The sequence below is a fragment of the Hevea brasiliensis genome, chromosome 13 (assembly GCF_030052815.1).
Source record: "Hevea brasiliensis isolate MT/VB/25A 57/8 chromosome 13, ASM3005281v1, whole genome shotgun sequence".
Classification (NCBI taxonomy): domain Eukaryota; kingdom Viridiplantae; phylum Streptophyta; class Magnoliopsida; order Malpighiales; family Euphorbiaceae; genus Hevea; species Hevea brasiliensis.
Window position 1 is genome coordinate 88,687,888 of NC_079505.1, and position 21,807 is coordinate 88,709,694.

The window sequence follows — 21,807 nt, forward strand, 5'->3', positions numbered from 1 at the left end:
AATTCTAATATAATTTTTATTTTAAATTAAATTGATTTGATTACAATTTTAAATAGGAACATGACTAGATCTACAGCTACACTTCTTTAAAGATTCTGCAAAAAAATGGCAATGGGAGGGGTAAGACATAAATAAAAAAATATTCTTTAATATGTTTTTATTGAAAAAAAAATAAGAAAAATAAATTAAAATAAAATATTAGCTGTAAAAGAAACAAAACAGAGAAGGAGATAGAAATAGATTCTGTCTCCCAATTTGTCCAAATTATTCAAATTCTCTTTCAATGTGGTGATGGCTATTCCTCCACAATGCAATTTTATTTATTATTATTATTATTATTAACTTTTGTAACTTTCCCTAACTCAAAGCATAAAGCAAAGAATAAGTGTTGTAGAAGCAATGACATGGAAACATCAAACTAGCTAGCATACTTCTCAAAATGTTAAGCCCAGTCATCCAAGAAGAAGTATGAAAAATATTGTATCAAAATAATTTTTTTTTTCTTTTTCTTTTTAATAAATATTTGTATGAATACTATTGAGTTTTAAAGACTTGAAGAAAGAGACGAATGTGAAAGCAAAAAAGCAAATATTGAAGTCCCACTTTGGGACATCCTTTTTCATAAGTGCAGTATAATTATTATTGAGGTCAAATAGCTTTCTAGTTAGAACAAAATTCATGGGAGGAATATGGAGTTTGGGCTGTAAAGTAAAAAATTAAAAAAAAAAAAGTGCAAAAGAATTTCAACCCAAAATGCCCTAAAATTAAAAAGAAAAAGAATTAGTTTTTTAATTACATTTTTAAATAATATTTAATAAATAAATAAATTATTATGTACTTTTAAAAAATATATATATATTTTTTATACAAAATTATAAATTTTACTTTTTATTAATATAAAAAAATAAAAAATTTATATTTAAAATTTAGTATTTTCAATATATTGTATAATCTTTAGATGGCAGATCGGCCAGTACAGATAAACCTTAAAATCCCCACATTGGGAAAAAGAGAAAAATTAGCATAAAGGAAACTCCACTAAGTTCATAGACGTCGATGTCATGGAAACCCAGTTTCATCCTATAATGCAATTACACGTGGTGGCATGTCCGTCCAGCATGTGGCAGCGGTAGTTGCTTAGTGCATTGCCATATTGGTGGGTGGGTAATGTTTCTATTTTAGCATAAGTTGCCTTATTAGTGGCAGGAGGATATTTTTATTTTTATTTGTTTTCTTTTTTTTCTTTAAATAAAAAAAAATTTAAAACAAATTAAGAATTATTCTATAAGTTTATTAAAATCTCAAATATTAAATAAGTGAATTTAAAAATACATAGAAAAATTTATATATTTTATAAAATTTTAGAGATTAAATTATTTTTATTAAGGAAGAAATAATGATAATCAAAGTGGCTTTAACAATTTCATTGATCTTTGTTTGCAACGACTCGACAATTTGTCGGCTGATTCCCTGAATTTCAGAAAAACCCTCCATTTTATTGTTAATTACTAATTTAGCTGACTTGTTTAAATTACTAATTGGATACAGAAAATGTCAAGTGAATCAAGTCATTTTCTTGCAAGCTTTTCATCTAATGACTTTTTCTACTTCCCATTCGCCCATTCCTTTTTCCTTTACTCCATCCAAAATTCCTCTTCTTTTCTCCATATATATATATATATATATATATATATATATATATATATTTTCTAATTTTAAATAATAATAAAATAAATATTTTAAAAATAAAAAAAGGGTAAAATTAGGAAATTTGATTTAAATTGGAAAATGGGAAATCGAAAGTGATTGAGATGAAAGATAGCACAGTTGTAGAGGATTGTCACATTGTGGGTTTGTCTTTTATAGAGGAATTGCAGTTGGACAGCGCTTTTGATTTATGGGATCTATAGTCACCTTCATTGCCATGGCCCATTCTTGAAGGGCACTTTTTGGATTCTTCTGCTTGTTAAAGAAATGATGTGCTATGAGAGAGTAGCTGGCTGCCTCCTAATTTACTAGTTGACATTGACAAAAGTAACATTCCACTCCTGTCCAAGTACAACCCATTTCCCACTCTTTTTCAAGATTCACAAATTTTCTCAAAATTTCTCATTTTTACTCTTTCTCTTTATTAGATTTCTCCATTTTGTGTGGTTAGTGGTGAATATTTTATTTTATTTTTCTTATTAAAAATTGAGTTAATAAATTTTTAAATTTATTATTATTAATAAATCTTAAGTTTTTATAGTTTTTCCTCTCATTTAATGAAATTTTTATGAATTTTTATTGTTAAAATATGTTATTATTTTAAAGAAAAATACTCTATGATATGCAAATCCTTCCTTCAATAGGGTCTTAAACTTAGAAGTTGTTTATGAACTCATAAATAGATTATAAAGTCGAACAATGAAATATGTAATCTACCTATTAATTAATTTATATATTATATTAATAATATTTTTATATTATTTTTTTATACAAGTTAATTTTATTTATGTCACGACCCAACCTATGGGCCGGACCGGCACTAGGACCTGGGCCAGCCTAAAGCCCCCGAGGCCCGTAGTAAGCCTAACTATTCATTAATCCAACTCTAAGGCCCATTTCGGCCCAATATCAAGAAATCAATCGGACGGAGTCTGGCCATAAAGTGGACATTTCAACGGGGAGTTTTTGGCTCACTCGACCTGTAAACAAAATATATCATCAATTGGGGAGCTCAGCTCACCCTCCACATACTCATCAGCATAAAAATAAATGGGAGCTCAGCTCCCTCATCCAATCCATCAAACAGGCATATTATTATATGTTTACAGGTCCGACATGATAATAAATTTTACAGACCAAAATCAAATAAATACTTCTAACACATGCGGAAATTCTAGGAGTTAATGAAATTACACAAACATTGATAAACAACCTGTGAGGAAAGGAAGCAGGTTAACCTCAAAAATATCCTCCTGTGGCCTGGAAAAATATTGAACAGGAGTGAGCGTTCGACTCAGAGAGTAAAATATCAATTTTAACCATAATCTCTATAACTATCTAAAACTAATGCACCCTGTAGAGTGAAATGCAACATCAATAATATTTTCACATCATAACATCAAAAAGGTAATTTGGAGCACTCACACACCCTGTAGTATCAATCATAATATATGGGAGCTGATCCCTATCTGACTCTCTTAAATCCAACAGTGCGTGAAGAACTCAAGCGGGACTTTCGCTTAATAAACCAAATCGGGGTCCGTGAAGAACTCAAGCGTGACTACCCCAGAAGGATTGAGTCAATGAAGAACTCAAGCCGTGACTACCCGTCCTATCCATAGTCCACACCACATCACACGCACGCCAACGCACGCACACTGCTCCAAATTACCACAACAACATCCATGGCATTTTAACAGTTATCAATGCAACATAAAATCATGCCTAGAGTTTAACTACATAAATATATGCATATAAGTGATGCATGGGCATGCTTGAACATATAATAATAGTGAAATTATAATTAAAATTAATATTTTACTCACAGAGTTGACAACAGTCCTTTGTGGTGAGGCGGAGGAAGAAGGCATCGCTCACCTGACAATTACATTACAATTTTTAATATAAATGACTAAATACAATAAAGAAAAGACCAAATACGTCCTAAGTCGTGCCGAAAATCCGGCAGAGTCTCCCCTATACCTAGGACCTATCCAAACTGCAAAAGGTCTCAAAACACACTTATATATTCACAATCCATATGTCCACAACTCAATCACATCACACAGCCCCTCCTGGGCCCATCAAATCAATCATCCATCACAATATGTAAAATTTCAATTTAGTCCTTATAATTGACCATTTTTGCAAAAACTGCCCAAATCAGCTCTAAAAATTCTAAAACTTTGCCCCGCGGTCCTTAGCAATATTACTAAGCGATTGCAAAAAGAATCATAATTTTCTAAGCTACCACGAATATTTTATGGATTTTTAATCCTATTTAAGCACTAGAAAATTACGTAAAAACAAGGTTCGGGTTTACCTTTGCCGATTCCGACTTTGGGGACGCGCTCGGGACGTCTGACAATGCGGGGTAGCCAAAACTTCGGTTCAATTCGGAGACTTTTCCAGCAGTGCATGTCTAGCGGAAATTCACATCTTGATCAATCGCCGAATTTCTCGAATTGAGGATACCTACACGAAGCCCACAGCACGGGGGTTAGTACATAAATTTTTCAGAATTTTCTAAGCTCATTTAATGCTCGGAAAAACACTGCGAAGTTCCGTGGGACCCACCGAAAAACGGTGTCAGAAAAATTCCAAATTTATGTCGCCGCGAAGCTCTCGACGAGTGGAGCGCTCTGGTACTCTCGGTTTTCTCGTGGGATTCACGGTTTGCGAGAAATCTAGCCCAAAAATCAAAATGGGCTAAAACTTCCCGGGTAAAAATTGGACAAACCGCTCGATGGATTTCGGCGTTCTTGGTGTCTATGGAAAGCTCTCGACGAGTAGATGATTTTAGACACAAGACCCAGTCCAATTGGTGGCCGGTGTAACACCCCAAAATTTTATTATTTATGAGTATTTTTGGTATTTTAATTTTATTTGAATTTTAGGAATTTTTTTGAGATTTTTCGGATTTTAAAAATCGGGTTCGATTTTCCGAAAATATAAACTTTGATGATTTTTAAAAATTAATTTAAAGACCACGTGGCAAAACTAAAAATATATTTGGAGTCTACGTATTTTTCTGAGTTTTACGGAATTTTTTCGAAATTTTTGGACCTCGTTTTCGGTCCCGAGGCAGAGTAAAAATTCAAAATTTTGTATTTCGAATCGAGCCGCGAATCGACCGGACCGGATCGGACAGTCTCTTCTCTTTTTCTTCCTCCGCGCGACGCCCTCTCCTCTCTTCTCTCGTTTCTCTCTCCTCTCGCTTCAGCCGCCCGCGCGGCCAGCCTGACCAGCGGCCTTGCGCCAGCCAGCCAATGGCCGTAAGCCGGCGCAATGCGAAATGTCCTCATGCGCGCGCCCGACTTCCTCGGCCAAATCCGGCCGATCCGCCACCAATTGGACCGGGTCTTGTGTCCAAAATCATCTACTCGGCGAGAGCTTTCCATAGACACCAAGAACGCCAAATCAGTAGAGCGGATTGTCCGATTTTAGCTTCGGGAAGATTTTAGCCCATTTCGATTTTGGGCTAGATTTCTCGAAAACCGTGAATCACACGAAAACCGAGGCCACCAGACGCTCCATTCGTCGAGAGCTTCGAACGACATAAATTTCGAATTTTTCCGACACCGTTTTTCGATGGGTCCCACGGAACTTCGCAGTGTATTTTCGAGCATTAAATGAGCTTAGAAAATTTTGAAAAATTTATGTACTAACCCCCGTGTTATGGGCTTCGTGTAGGTATTCTCGATTCGCGGACATTCGGCGATTGATCGAGTACGCAAATTTGGGCGAACGGACCGTTCTGGAAAAGTCTCGAATTGGGCGAGGTTTTGGCTAGCCCCATTGTCGACGCCCGGCGCGTTCGAAGTCGAGAATCGGCAAAGGTAAACCGAACCTTGTTTTTACGTAATTTTCTAGTGCTTAAATAGGATTAAAAATTCATAAAATATTCGTGGTAGCTTAGAAAATTACGATTCTTTTTGCAATAGCTTAGTAATATTGCTAAGGACCGCGGGACAAAGTTTTATAATTTTTAGAACTTGTTTGGGCAGTTTTTGCAAAAATGATCAATAATAAGGACTAAATTGAAATTTTGCGTATTGTGATGGATGATTGATTTGATGGGCCCAGGAGGGGCTGTGTGATATGATTGAACTGTTGATGTATGGATTGCGAGTATAGAAGTGCGTTTTTAGCCCTTTTGCAGGTTGGGTAGATCCTAGGTATAGGGGAGACTCTGCCGGATTTTCGGCACGACTTATGACGTACTTGATATTTTTCTTTGTTTGTATTGAGTCAAATTTATTAAATAGATGTACTGTAATTGTCAGGTGAGCCGGGACAGCCTTCTTCCTCCGCCACCGCCCACGGTAATTTGTCGTCAAGTTTGTGAGTAAAATATTAATTTTAATTGTAATTTCGATATTATTATATGTTCAACATGCCCATGCATCACTTATATGCATATATTTATGTAGTTAAACTCTAGGCACGATTTATGTTGCATTCATAATCGTTAATGTGCCATGAGTGTTCTTGTGGTAATTTGGAGCGGTGTGCGTGCGTTGGCGTGCGTGTGATGTGGTGTGGACTATGGATAGGGCGGGGTAGTCACGGCTTGAGTTCTTCATGGGACCCGTTCCTTCGAGGGGTAGTCACGGCTTGAGTTCTTATTTGGGACCCTCGATTTGGTTTATTAAGCGAAAGTCAGGCTTGAGTTCTTCCGGGCACCAGTTGAATTTAAGAGAGTCAGATAGGATCACTCCCAATATATTATGATTGATGCTACGAGTGCGTGAGTGCTCCAAATTACCTTTTGATGCTATGATGTGAATATGATGTTGATGTTGCATTTCACTCACAGGTGCATTAGTTCTGATTAGTTATAGAGATTATGGTTAACATTGATATTTTACTCTCTGAGTAGAACGCTCAAACCTGTTCAAAAATTTTTACAGGCCACAGGAGGATATTTTGTTCAGGGTTAACCTGCTTTTCTACTTCGCAGGTTGTTTATTAATATTTGTGTAATTTTAGTTACTCCTAGAATTTCCGCATGTGTTAGCAGTAATTATTTGAATTTGGTCTGTAATATTATTATCATGTTGGACCTGTAAACTTAATATTTTAAGTCTGTTTTGATGGATTGGATGAGGGAGCTGAGCTCCCATTTATTATTATGTTGATGAGTATGTGGAGGGTGAGCTGAGCTCCCCAATGGATTGTTTATTGTGTTTACAGGTCGGGTGAGTCGAAAACTCCCCGTTGGAAAGTCCATTTTATGGCCGGACTCTGTCCGTTTGTTTTCTTGAATTTGGGCCCAATGGGCCTTAGAGTTGGGTTAATGAACAGTTAGGCTTACTACGGGCCTCGGGGGCTTTAAGCTGGCCCAGGTCCTAGTGCCAGTCCGGCCCATAGGTTGGGTCGTGACAGCCGGATCGGCCGGATTTTGGCCGGGAAGTCCAGGCATCGCGCGCGCGCTGCGCGTTGCTTCTGGGCCATTTTCCGGCGTTCCAGGAGGCGGCCGGCCGTGGGGGAGGGTTGAAGTGGGGCGCCGGCAAGGTGGGGAGGCATGGGAGGTGGCGGCGCGGCAAGGGGAGGAGGGAGGAGAGAGAGAAGGGGAGGAGGTCGGACGCGCGCGGGAGGAAGAAAAAGGGGAGGGAGCCGGTCCGATTCGATCGATCCGATCCGGTCCGGTTCGATTCGAAATATAAAATTTTGAATTTTTACTCTGCCTCGGGACCGAAAACGAGGTCCAAAAATTTCGAAAAAATTTCAGAAAACTCAGAAAAATTCATAGACTCCAAATATATTTTTAGTTTTGTCACGTGGTCTTTAAATTAATTTTTAAAAATCATCAAAGTTTATATTTTCAAAAAATCGAACCCGATTTTTAAAATCCGAAAAATCTCAAATAATTTCTTAAAATTTAAATAAAATTAAAATACCAAAAATACTCATAAAATAATAAAATCTAAAATTTTGGGGTGTTACAATTTATACAAAAATATAATATATTGGGTTGTATTTTTTTTTACTATATTTTTTTCATTTCTATAAAAGAAAAATTACAGAAATCCTAATTTATTTATACTAACAATTATAATTTTAAAGAGTTAATTTGTCATTTAATTACAATTTTAAATGTCATTTAATGATTTTAATTGATATTATAATTTTAAAAGTATTTTTTATTATTAGATGATATATATATATATATATATATATATATATATATATATATATATATATATATATATAGGATGCAAACCATTAAGAATTTGTCCACATTGGCTATCTCTTTCAAAAATGGGAAGGGTGATGGATTCATTGGCCAAATGGCTTAGTGGAGCGACAAAGTTTTATGATATGACCTATCACGTTTGGACAAATGGTTTTTGGTTTGCTTCACATTTGGTCAATACTAAAATCAGCACAATTTTGTCTTCTTCTTTTCTCTGGTACAATAAGAATTTATAGAAATTAAATTAATTATAATTATACTTATTTTCATTTTTTTATTCAGTTAATTATATGAAAATATAAAAAATATTTTTATATTTCATTTAGTTAATTATATGAAATTATGAAAATATTATTACTTAATTTTAGCAAATTATATGAAAGTATGAAAAATAATATTTTTGTACATTTTCAAATTTAGTTAATTGTAATTATATTTAATTAAAATGAAAAATTTTAATTAAATATTTGAAAATATAAAACAATATTTGTTTATATTTTAATTTTATTTAATTATCTTTGATTATAATTTTTGAATTTTAATTAGTTATAGGAAAATATAAATATAATATATTTATACTATTTAATTTTAATTGATTACAATTATAATAAATTTGGATTTGAATTTTATAAATTTATTTAATTATAAGAGACTATATATTTTTAATGAAATAAAAATATAAAAATAATATGTTTCTTTCTTAAAAAAAAAAAACCCTCAAAATAACCCAACCCTCTAACAAAAATTTCAAGAACTAATTTAGCTCAAAATTAAAAATTAAGCTAAATTGAATATGCCAAAAAATATAGGGGTCAAATTAAATAATATTTCTTGTTGTTATTATGATCAATGGTATTCTTTAATAAGTTATAGCATTTAAATTCTCTATTTGACTCCTCATATTTCATTGATATATTTAAGAAAAATAATTATAAAATATTTTTCAATGAAGTTGAACTGTTTTGAGAAAGTCTATCTTTTATCCTTTAAGATTGTATAAAAAAAATTAGATAGTTGTAATCCAATTAGACTTATCATTATGAATTACACTTGAATAAAAAAATATATAGATTAAGATTAACGTCACAGTCTGCCACAATAATAAATAACTTTAATTTGTTAGCCGAAAGGGTGAGAAACTAAATAATGAAATGAAAATGATGAAATACTATGCATATGATGGGATAATAAATTAAAATTCACATATGGTTGTCTGGCTAGCTAGCCTATTAAGACTAATGCCAATCAATCCATGAAAATTGAAAGGACATTTCTTCCATTGTTTTACCACTGCATGCTCCATCCAAACGAAAGAGGTCGATTTTTTTTGTACTTTTTTATTGAATTTATCGTATCAAACAAAATAAAGAATTATTCAGTCTGGATCACTAGTCAAGCCTTTTTTATTTTAATTTAAGCTATTTTTATCTTCTTCCATACAGGGTTTGAGCGGAAGCCGAGCTGAACGATATGCAGAGGAGTTTGGGATCTATCTGCAGTGGAAAATGTAAGAAAAGAAGAAGGCAGGTGGGCTGCCATGCAACGTTGGAATGTCTAAATTAGCATGCTGTAATGAACTGACACTATGATTTTGACACGTTATACACACACAAATTAATGCATTGAAAATTTGTAAAATATTGCATTACTTTACTGCCATTAAAGGCCTTTGCTTTGGCTTTGCATACCCAGAATTTGCATCTTCATGTCCTAGTTGTTCTCTCTCTACCGGACCTTCCGCCACATAAGGTTATGAAACTTCATCATTCAGCAACTTGGATCTCTATGAAAATGATTCACATGGTGTCGTTTAGCATCACTTTCTAAATTATTATTATTATTATTCAAAACGAATGAAATTAGAGAATCAATAATTGTCATGGGAAGATGAATTATGAGTGGTTGCATATGTTGAATACCATCACCAGAAGTTGACAATGTATGGATGAAGAAGCAAGCGAGTTCTAGAATTCAGCAGACTTGGTAATAGCACTTGACAATGTCGGAACAGAGACATAGAGCTAGGTTCCAGAAACAGTATGTTGATTGTTCTGTGACACTAAATTATATGTTTCTGGAAGATGCAAAAGAAAATGTCATTTTCAAAAATAAAATAATTTAAGCTGAATAGCTTTCTGAACTAAGCAATTAATTAAGAAATCTATAGCTGCCTAATTCCACTTATAGAAGCATTAAACATCTTCAAATAAGAAGTTGGATGTTCAAGTGTTTTGCCCATTTGCAATTCTTTATGAATTTCTCCAAGGACAGGGACTTGAAAATGATGTAAAAGAGATCATCATCTTGTACATGATTTGATTTCTCTCCATCAATTCCTGTACTGTTGCTTGATGAATATGCTTATTATTGCAAACTAAAGACACCCATTTAAGAAGATTAATATTTAATTAATTGGATAATAATTAATATGCAAAACATCTGTTTTGCAGTAGTACTGAAAGATGTTCTGAAGACGATAACATTGAAAATCATTACTTTTCACAGAACATCACTCTTAATCTCTAGAAAACTGGAGTTGGAGATGAGGATAGGAAGAATTCACAACAGATATGGTGTGAATATAGAATGATTTTCAGATAAAATTAGATCGACCACAAATGGGATATATCAGAAAACTACAGAGATTGGATGGCGCCCCATTCACTCACAAGCTTTAAAGAAAGCTCAGATTGTGGAATGAAATCAAAGCCATTAATTAAGCACAAGGACCTGCCCCGTAATAGGACAATTAAGGTGGGGCTCCCAAGTTAGTCCATTAACCTTTTAATGGAAAAGGGCATGTGAGAAGATCAATCGTCATCGTTGGCAGGCTCATGTAGGGTAATGTAATGAAATGGGCTTCAAGTGGATTGTTCTCTCATATAACCAGGTTTTGTCGCTTCATCATAAGGGATTGGTGGGAGCCCACCCAGGGGACATCACCCTCCATGGCAACACCAAAAGGGTCCATAATGCCCATGTCCAGACAAATTTTCAAATGCCTTTATGATATGTGCATGGACGGCACCTGTGCACCAATTTTTTTGGGGTGACATCTGATAACAACCAGTTGGGTGGGGTTAAGTTCTGGTCGGACCGAACACTTGCATATTTTCAATTATGCGATCAAGTATATTAATTGGATCATTTTAATAATCGGGTCATCAAACTTATTATTATTGTTTGTGTAAGTTTTCACATTTTATTATATTATTTTATTTTGTTATAATATCAACAGAACGAAATCTTATATACAAAGAACTAAAGCTTGTTTGTTGGTTTGGCTTATATCAATTTAAATTCATTGATTCAAGAAAATCAAAATTGGGTCATTGAATTTCTCTATCCGTATTTGATTTAAATTTAATTTTTTTATTTTGATTAAATTTAATAATTCATTTTTTCTTTCTTAAAAAAAAAAATCCAATTTACCAGAAATCAGATTAGTCTATCAATTTAAGATCCATATGAATCCGGTTTTGAGCCCCAACTGGACAAAATTATGATCAAGAAAGAGATTTAAGTCTTTCTCAGTAAGGACGAGGACAGCGGGATGATAATAGGGATTTTTTTTTTTTTTTAAATTGTTGGCACACGAAACGCTATCGTTTGGAGCGGACATTTTTGCCAACCACAAAACTTTTTCCAAATTTTGTTTTCTCAGGGCTGCACCAGGCATCTAAAATTAAAACATCTTCAACCCAAAAACACCACCTCACCAGTTGGCAACTCGATCGAGAACTACCAGTCTTTTCATCTGCTAATTCTCCAAACTATGCCACCTTTATTAGGTTCTGCAACAAGTAATCTCATCGCTGCAAGGTTTCTATAGGTTTGTATTAAATCTTTCCTGGTTATAATCACATGGCCTCACAGAATTCTTGCTTTAAAATTACCACCACCACCCCCACCCACCACAACCACCCCCCCTCAAAAAAAAATTGAACCAGATTACAAGGGGAATATGGGATATAAACTTTCAACACCACAAGGTAAGTAACTACAACAAAGAAACCCGATTATATCCGACTACAGGAGGGGCAATAAAGAAATAAACACGCAAAGAAGTGATTTACAAAATATTTACCAAAAGGGATTTTTTTTATCAGATACATAAAACAAAGACAAAAAAAAAACAAAAAAACAACTTGATCGATACTTAAGAGTAGCACCCAGCTTGTGTGAATCCAAACTGTCCACGTCCAAATTGCTTCTTGTCCTACTGGCAGAAAAACACCCCTTTGGATAAAAATTTTATAAGCTACCCTATTGTGTGTGAATTTTATTTTAAAATCCACTTGTTTGTAAAAAAGCCCTATTATTTTAGGCCAAACGAAGCAGTATAACATGAAGGAGTTAGCACCACAAAAGCTATATTTAAATTTGGGACCGCAAAGCACACGTCTATCCAAAAATTTTCAACTCCAAAACTGTTAACAGAGTTCAACCAATCCAAACCTTAAGAGTTACCCATTCCAAGCCCAACAAAAAGAAAACCCACTGGATAAGGAGAGGCCCCAGCCATTTAGACTAACCCTCTGCCGCCAAATTAAACATTCCAATCTTATGATATCTTGGCCTTCGAGAAATCCAACTCCGGATGCTGCAACATCAAAAACATTCATATCAGATTATCAAATTAGAAAATTTAATAACTAGAGACCTATTTCTTAGTAGAAGAGGGGTAAGTTGCCTCAGAGTCCAGTGCCTCATGATTTTACCTGAGCCATGAACTTTTTGAGCATCTCCTGCTTCTGCATCTCATCACTGGTTGGGAGACCCATTGATTTCTGTCGCTGATCAAACTGTTACAGTAGGGGAAACAAAATCCTCAGGAATCATTAAAACAGGATAGAGATTACCGCAATAACAGTCCAAGCTAATCAAAAAACACAACCAACTGCTACATCAATTAAGACCTTCCATCTGGCAGAAAATCCCAATTGATAAAAGATGGGAAACAATATCAACAAAAGAAATATGTAAAAAGCATCAAATTTTACCATCATCTTTTCAACAGTCTGCCGTGTTTCAGGATCCAGGTCAGCTAGTTTGCTATTTTCAGGTTCAACTTTCTGAGTATTAATTTCAGGATCTCCCTTCACTAAGCATTTCCACCATTCCATTTGGTCATGCTTGGTCAAAAGGATTGAGATGGTATTCTGGTCCTCTGGAAACAGCAAAGAAATTAGTACATAATAAGGACAAAAGATCTATCCAGAAATCACACAGAACATTCAGATAGTTGACTTTGATGCCATTGCTAAAGGTTAAACATGATTGCTTAAATCCATACAAATATTTCCATTCATATTATGGCAGAGAGAATTAAATATAGTTGGTGCATTTCTAATGCGCGTAATGCTTAACATACCTATGCTCCAATAGCAATCGTCAACCCTGATAGGCTTGTAAAGCTCTCCCTGCAAGTAATTGAAGACACAATCAAGGGAGAATGATCCAATCAAACAAAAAGATACTGATTTCAGCACAAAAACAAGTATACTTTCAAACTTACTTCAATTATTGAAGGCTGACCCTTTAGTCCAACTTTCAGATGGTTTTTCTTTATGTCACATACAACAAACCTTGATTTAGTACCAGAAGGAACAGGAACAAGTACATTAACCTCTTGTAGGGTCTGTGTCCATGAATATTTCTCCAGATCAAGGCCATTACCTTTGTTTGGAACTGTCCATAATATTTGAGAAACAGATGCAACAGAAAAAAGTAAGTACATTATATATTGAAATATCTATCCTCTATAGGAACAGAATAGGTAACTTGACAACCAATTAATTTGATGAATAATGGATGAGAACTGAAGCAAGGTAGGTGGATATGATTGCTTTAATAGATAATGGCAACATGCAAAACTCTGATACTTGCATGGAACTTGCACAGAACTATAAGATTTTAATAAATGTGAAAAGATTACTAGGGTGCAATATGAATTTATATAGAATGCAAGAAGCTATGTACTAAGGAAACAAGTTAAACCTTTGCTTAATCTATCAAATACCTGTTATTTCAAAAGAAACCTTACACTGTCATTGACCATAATAATTTCAAATGTGCCATCATGTCATATGGTCTCAGTTCTCATTGTATTAATCTTAAAGCTTTGTTCAAACTATAACCAGTTTCAAAAACACAATATGAGGTTCCATCTTTGAGCAACCAAAAAAAGTAACTTCCAATGTCAGCAACAAATCCCACAATCTTAACTTTTAAGAAAAAGACAGCATTTCAGATGTATTATACTAAAAATAAGATTTGTAAACAGAGGGATGAGCAAAATTTACATCTAGAGCAGATTGAAAGGAAAAGAGTTCTAATAACATACACTTGCTAATCAATACAAACAAGTAACATATAGAAGCTTGGCCTAGAGAGGCACACCTAATAAGGATTGAATCTAATAAAGGTGTATTTGCCTAATTCTTTCACAAACATTCAAGGGTCTCAACATTTTATTTACTTCACACTCTCAAGGCCCAAAATTATATCTACCCTTTCTCTTCCCACATCATCAACAACAAACAATAGTCGACACTTGAGAAAGTCACAGGCAAAAGGAAAAGATGCCAATGGCTGCATCTTATTCTTCACATGCATTGATATACCCGCATCAAATACTATGTATTTTATCCAATCACCCTTCTTGTCCAAATACCAGAATTACAAAATTTGTACGTGATTTCAGGCCTCCTGTCCTTTCTTTCCTTTTCTATTGCCATTGTCGCCTAAATTCTACAGAAAAAGTATTGAACAGTAGCAGAGTAAAATTAGCCAAGACTGAAATGTGGCATAATCCTAAAGTTTTAAATCATTCCAGGTCCCAAGAACTCACAATACAAACAATAATCACATAGTAAAGCAAACTTCTCAACGTTCTCGCAACTAACAAGTAAAGGATAGGGGGTAAAAACCATGCCATCGTCTATTCTCCGCCATTAAACGGGTAAGCACGCAAATTTACACTTTACGCTATGCAATTTCTCTAACCATACAAATAAAAGTTATTAACAAACATAAAATAATAAAAAAAAAAGATACAAAGTCAGAATAAATTCATACCTCTGCAGCCACTTTCCTCCTCGATCTCCATTGGCTCCTCCTTGACTTTGGTCTTTATCTCCTTTTCGAGCTCAACCTTCTTCTCTTCTTTGACCTCGGCCTTATTCTCCTCCTTCAGCGTCTTGCTCTCATTACCCGTGAGAGCAGCTTCCCTTTCTCTCTCCTCCGCCATCTTCTTCTTAACCTTATTCTTAGCTGCCATCACCACAGCCACGATCTGCTTCTCCGCTGTGTCTTCAGCCATAAATTCGGTTTCATTCACCAGAAAATCGAACAGCCTCTCCACAATCCCTATAGGATTCCTCGGATCGAACGTCGCGTTAAACGACAACGTTTTAGATGAAGACGACGATGACGGATTCGGCTTTGGGTTGGTCTCCTTTCCATCCTCCTGATACTCAGAAATTATCGCCATGACGATTGGCTTGCCCTGGACTCGGTTGACTCGCTGAGTGAAAACTGCGAAACCGCTACAGAAACGAGAAGTAGAACTAGCTTGACTTATAATTTACATAGGTGAATGGAGGCACTGGGAGCAGAGTCGCGCAGAGAGTTCCAGAACCTTTCCTTTTCTTTTTGCTATAAAGTCCCTCATGTTTTTACCATTTACGATATTTTGCCTGTTCTATTTTGCATAATGCTAATAAATACACTCTTTGGTATTATTGTTATTATTAACTATGATTTAAATTATAGACATCACAATATTACAGTTGAATTTAATATTATTAAATTATTGAAATGATTTCAATTAAATTAAATAAACACGGTAATTTTATTTAAAATTAGTTTTATATTTATATTTTTTACTTAAATTTAAAAGAAAGTAAATTATTGAAAAGATTTTTTAAAAAAAGTTTATAATCGATATTAAAAAAAAAGAATTTTACACATTTATTCTTAATAAAATAATAATTCTTCAAATAAATTAACACTTTTTATTTAAATTATTATTATCAATCATTGTTTTTTTTTTCTTTTAAAATATATCAATTATTGTTAAATAACTTATAAAAAAAATAAAATGATAATTCTTATCAAGAAAAATGGAAATAGTACACTTTTGTCGAGTTATGTATTATTCACTCATTATTCTACATATAACAAACTTTTAATATTAACAAATATTTAATTATTCATGAGCAAATAATTTTTAGAATAATCCTTTAGAAAAACATTTTTCATATAAACATTAAATCAATGAAAATTTAAATATTTAAATAAATATTACATAATTATTAATTACGCATTGATAAAAGAAATTAACATGTTCATATGAATTTTTTATATATAAATATGTACAAACTGAGAACTTTAAACACCAATTAACGGGTATAAAATGATTCATATTAATAAAAAAAAATTACTTTTGAAAAATTATAATATTCAATTTTTTTTAAAACATGAACAAAGAAATTTTATTTTATTCTTTCATCTAAAAATAGAAATAAGAGATAATATAGGCTAAGGTTACTAATATGGAAAGCTATTTTAAATTAAATTTAAATATTTTTTTTATTTATAAAAAATTTACTTGAAAAGTATTTTAATTCTTCATGAATTATTTATTAAATTAGTTGAAATCTTAATAAATTAGGTTATGAAAACTGGAAATGGATACTCCCTAAATAAAAATATTGTTTTCAGAAGACAAATCACTTTCATAATAATTATTACAATTTGCATTTCTTTATGTAAATATCATGGAAATTAATATGAATTAAAGGTTGCGTATGCTCTTGCTCTATACTCCTAACGACTGTGACATTGCATTATTAGCCTTTAACCAGTTTAACAAGGCAGCTCCTAATAACAATTAAATTCTATTTGGATCCTCTTGGAGGACGAATTTTCATTGATCCTTTCCCTATTTTCAGTCGTTTAGCGTCCACCATTTGTCACAAACCATTGTGGCTTTCCAGTTTGAAACATAATATACCCTATAGCCACTCCGATTACTAATCCACTTGCGTAACCCATAAGTACGATGTTCCACTCAAAAATAACATCTGCAGAGAGATCTCCTTCCGACAATGGCAACGCCGGAATGATATCATTGCCACGGGCTTTTGACAATGGAAATCCACATAATCCCAAGTTCCCTTTATATGACTCGATTCCAAATGTGTTGAATTGCTTGCCTTGAGGAATTCGTCCTGTGAGTTCATTGAACGAAAGATTTAAAACTTCAAGAAATGTCAAATCTACCAATTGCTCAGGAATGCTCCCAACAAGCTTATTTGAGGAGAGGTCTAACCATTCAAGATTTGACAAATTTCCCATTGCCTGTGGTATATGCCCTGTTAAATGGTTATGAGAAAAATTTAGCCCTGTTAGATGTAAAAGCCCTCCAATACTTTCAGAAATTTCTCCTCTGAACTGATTATATGACAAATCAATCATTGCAAATATATCAAGGACTTTGATCACATCAAAATCAACCCCTTTGATTGTGATTGTCACATGAACCACATAATATTCCCCAGTTTTCTCTTTCATCATGGCTTGGAATTGCTGAAAGTATCTGGTTGGCAAAGGACCTGTGAAGTCATTGTGGGAGAGGTCAATTACTAACAAGCCAGGGAAGGGAAATCGAGCTTTGGGGGTAGGTATGGGACCAGAGAATCTGTTGCGTCGTAGAACAAGAACTCGTAGCTCTTCAAGATTTTCCAACCAGTAGGGAAAAGATCCGTTTATCCTGTTGTTACCTAAGTTCAAAATTTCTAAATTGCTACAATTAATCAAAGATCTTGGTAACGGCCCTTCCAATTGATTGCCATTCAAGTCAAGACGACTCAAGCTGTTACCCTCCACACATGTTGCTGGTATGCTACCATGTAAATTATTGTTCCCCAAATCCAAGACAGAGAGATTTCTAAAGTTTCCAAAACATTTTGGAATAGTTCCACTTATATTGTTTTTAAACAAATAAAGATACTGCAGAGAATTTAACCTGCATATCGAGGAAGGAATCTCTCCTGAAAAATTGTTGTCTGCAAAGGACAAAAATGTTGTGGAAGATGGTGGTACTTGAAGTGGACCATGAAACTGATTCGCGGCCAAGTCCAAGTAAAGGAGAAGATTGCTAAAGTTCCCAATACATTTCGGTAACATTCCACTCAAACTGTTATAAGACAAATGAAGAAATTGCAGGTAATTTAAATTGCAAATCGAGGAAGGGATCTCTCCAGAAAAATTGTTGTATGCAAGGGAGAAAAATAGTGTGGAAGATGGAGGTACTTGAAGAGGACCATGAAGCCGATTCATCGCCAAATCCAAAAAACGAAGATTGCTAAAGTTTGCAAGACATTTTGGCAACATTCCAGTCAAACTGTTATTAGATAAGTCAAGATCTTTCAGGTAATTTAAATTGCATATTGAGGAAGGGATCTCTCCAGAAATATTGTTGTCTGCAATATAGAAATATTCTGTGGAACATGGCGGTACTTGAAGCGGACCATGAAACTGATTCATTCCCAGATTTAATACTAATAAATCACTGCTGAAGTTTCCAAAACATTTTGGTATTTTTCCACTGAAATTATTTTCAGACAAGTCGAGAAAAATGAGGTTGTTCAAACCGCAAATAAAAGAAAGTACTTGTCCAGAAATATTGTTGCCTGCAATAGAGAAAAACTTTATGGAAGGTGGCACTCCCTGAAGTGGACCTTGGAGAGAGTTGTCACCTAAATCCAAAACCTGCATACAAGACATATCAACGATATTGAGGAAGGGACTGAAATAAATTCAACATCAATTAGCTTAATTTCCAATCAAATTAATTTTATTGGAATGTATATAGCAGCAGTGAGTACCTCAAGAGAAGATAAATTGGCAAGAGGAAGAGGAATTTTTCCGGTGATGGACATATTCCTCAGAATTAAACGTTCCAATCTGCGTAAACCGCAGATTTCCATAGGGATTTCTCCGCCAAAGATATTATTTGCAAGATTTAGATGTCTTAGAAAGCTCAAGTTGCCAATATGGGGTGATATAGAACCGACAAGATTGAGAGACGACAGGTTCAATTCAGTGACTCTCTGGTGGCGACGACCACATGTAACACCGTACCACCCACAGAAGTGGACACTTTGATTCCAGGAGGTTATGATCCCAAGAGGATCATGGGTTATTTTAGCCTTGAATCCAAGCAAGGCTACTCGGTCTGTCTCATTTTCTCCATTGGTTGACGCAACTGATGAAGTAGAGTATACAAGAAGAAGAATAGCAGGGATACAGAAACACAGCAAAGTGACTAAAGAACTCATGGAAACTACGCAAGTTTAGTCTGTTGATTAGAAATATAATTTTTAAGCCTACATAATGGAATTTAACAGTCTAAAATCCGCGTATTCATGTCCATCGGGTCTAACTGAAGTGATTTCCAAATTCTTAAATTCCAAGGTCAAAAGGATTAATATTTACAAAATGATGGGAAAATTCCAGAGGTGCACAAATCAAACACCATGGCAGAACAAGTGGAATTCTTCACGAAAAAGAGTGAATCCTTCTGCTTCATTGTCTTGCTGGTGGTGGTGGTGGACTTAGACATTTAATTCTATGCTAGTCGTCTCTACTGACTCAATGACTTTATATATAGAAATTACATGGAGAATTATTGGAATGACTTTATATATAGAAATTACATGGAGAATTATTGGATTCCTCAGCAGTTAAAAGACGCAATGAAAAATTAAAAATTAATCATAAAAAAAAATTTATATTTAAAATTTATTCTAATTCTATATAAAATAAATTGATCAATACTTCAATAATAAAATATTATTTTTATCTAATTATGCATTTCATAATGATCCTTTAAGTTGTGGTTATTAATTTCAAAACATAAGAGTGGCAGAACTAGACATTTTAAGTTGAGGAAGTCATGGACAAAATGCGTTAGTTTACCATATGAAATGTAAAATGATTGACATTTTGCTATTAATTAATTTTGTGTACAATATCAATAAAATTTTTAATTTGTGTTGTTAATTTAAAATTTAAATTCATGTTCATTTTTTTTAAATACTTTATTTACAAAAAATTAAACACATATGAAAGAATAAAAAATTAAAAGACATTGTGATTAGTAAAATAAATCATATATTTACCATTAAATAAACAATATTATTTGATAATTATGAATTTAATTTAATATATGAAAATAAAAATCCTCATAAAAACAAATAAATATATATAAATAGAGAGAAAAGATTATTCTATAATATAATGTAACAATATATACAAAAATGAATTTTCGTTATTGTCTTATTTTTTGCATAATTATAATTTTTTTTATATACATATATGTAGGAGGTCATACATGAACAAAGACCGAGTGATTTTTAAGTAAATAACATGAAATGAAAATTGTAGCAAGGTAATGCCATAAATCTATTAACCCCTATTTTAATATATAATTTCCTTTAATTTTAAATAAAAGTCATTTAGTATAATGTATGCTTCCGCTCTACACTACAACCAATGGTAACATTGCATGATTAGCCTTTAGCCAACAAAATTTTAACAAAATACGTCCTAATAATAATTAAATTTTACTTGGACCCTTTGGAGCACGAATCTTCATTGATATTTTTCTCATTTTCTGTTGTTTTGCTTCCAACATTGTCACAAACCATTGGGGCTTTCCAGTTTGAAACACAATAGACCTCGTAGCCACTCCGGCTATCAATCCACTTGCATAGTATTGCACTCATTTCATATAGGTATTTTAGGACAGTTTTACATTCATTTTATCCTTATATTTTAGTATATTTTATGATTTTAGCTTTGTTTTAACTTATTCATTAATTTTATATACTTTATATTTGATTTTTATAATTTTATTATTTTTAATAGATTTTGTAGCAAATTGAAGGTCAATGAATGCATTAGGAGTTGATTTGAAGAAATTTAGAGCCCTTTAAGCGCGAAAAAAAGTTAAAAAAATCAAGACTTGAAAAATTAAATTGGCCAAAATTTGTTTGAGATTTTGCTTATAATGCTGCTCAGGGTATGTCATGTTACTTAACCTAAAACCTGGGGCAAATTATAAATCAAGCACAGCTTAATACCAACATATTCGAGTTTTCAACCACAAACATACCGAGATTTACTTGGGGTTCTGCTTGAGATCTTGCTTAGGGTAAGCGGCAATGCTTAAGGTGCAACTCAGGTCAAGCTGAAAGTCAAGCATGAGCAAAAAAACTCATTTCAACACAAACTTGCCAAGATTAATTAAGGGCACCGCTTAACCCTAAGCAGACAGGCCATGCAGAAGCCAAAATTTGCTGGAGATATTGCTTAAGGTAAGCAACACCCTAAGCAGATAGCACAGAAAGTGGAAAACTCTGCTGACCTGTATATTTTTATGTGTAACACCCTCACTTTAGCTAGTCCAGCATTCGACTATTTCGGTGATCAATGTCTGACCGGACAGCTAGAATGTCTGGAACTATATTTAGACTCGAGTGAGGAGTCATAAATAATTGAAATAATAGTAAGAAAAATTAAGGAAAAATTTTAGAAATGAAATACAATAAAGTTAAATGAGCCGGTGCCTTAATGATGAGTGACCTAACGGGAAGTTGCGGTGAAGACAGTTAATAATCCTAAATCCAAGGGAAACCTTTTGAAATAATTTTTGGGATGCCAGAGAAGAGTTATGGCGCCCTAGGTAGCATTAGAATGTCAAGAAAAGGTTAGGAGAATTTTTAAGATCGGCAGAGATAGTTTTTGCTCCTTAAGCCAGATGGATGGCATTTTGGTCATTTCGCCTTCAGAGACGATTTTTGACCAACTTGTCCTTTTGTGTAAGTGAA

At 33.7% G+C, this 21,807-nt stretch overlaps 2 protein-coding genes across 2 annotated transcripts; both read right to left on the reverse strand.

Moving 5' to 3' along the window:
* Positions 1 to 12,262: 12,262 nt before the first annotated feature.
* On the reverse strand, positions 12,263 to 15,514 carry LOC110660655 (protein BOBBER 1). Its single transcript, XM_021819017.2, has 6 exons — positions 14,987 to 15,514; positions 13,425 to 13,597; positions 13,281 to 13,329; positions 12,910 to 13,076; positions 12,628 to 12,711; positions 12,263 to 12,509 (listed from the first exon to the last, which is right to left on the reverse strand). Exons 1-6 carry the CDS (start codon positions 15,399 to 15,401, stop codon positions 12,471 to 12,473), a joined length of 927 nt encoding a protein of 308 aa, XP_021674709.2. The 5' UTR covers positions 15,402 to 15,514; the 3' UTR covers positions 12,263 to 12,470.
* Positions 15,515 to 16,796: 1,282 nt separating this feature from the next.
* LOC131172231 (receptor-like protein 9DC3) lies at positions 16,797 to 19,254 on the reverse strand. Its single transcript, XM_058133186.1, has 2 exons — positions 18,802 to 19,254; positions 16,797 to 18,685 (listed from the first exon to the last, which is right to left on the reverse strand). The coding sequence occupies exons 1-2, from the start codon at positions 19,252 to 19,254 to the stop codon at positions 16,868 to 16,870; spliced, it is 2,271 nt and encodes a 756-aa protein (XP_057989169.1). The 3' UTR covers positions 16,797 to 16,867.
* Between the last annotated feature and the right edge of the window lie 2,553 nt (positions 19,255 to 21,807).

Coding starts and splice junctions, on each gene's coding strand:
- LOC131172231 (XM_058133186.1), bottom strand. CDS start 19,254: ATGAGTTCTTTAGTCACTTTGCTGTGTTTCTGTATCCCTGCTATTCTT. Junction 18,686..18,801: donor CCAATTTATCTTCTCTTGAG/GTACTCACTGCT, acceptor TCTTGTATGCAG/GTTTTGGATTTAGGTGACAA.
- LOC110660655 (XM_021819017.2), bottom strand. CDS start 15,401: ATGGCGATAATTTCTGAGTATCAGGAGGATGGAAAGGAGACCAACCCA. Junction 13,077..13,280: donor CGATTGCTATTGGAGCATAG/GTATGTTAAGCA, acceptor TGCTGTTTCCAG/AGGACCAGAATACCATCTCA. Junction 12,510..12,627: donor TCAAAAAGTTCATGGCTCAG/GTAAAATCATGA, acceptor TTGATGTTGCAG/CATCCGGAGTTGGATTTCTC.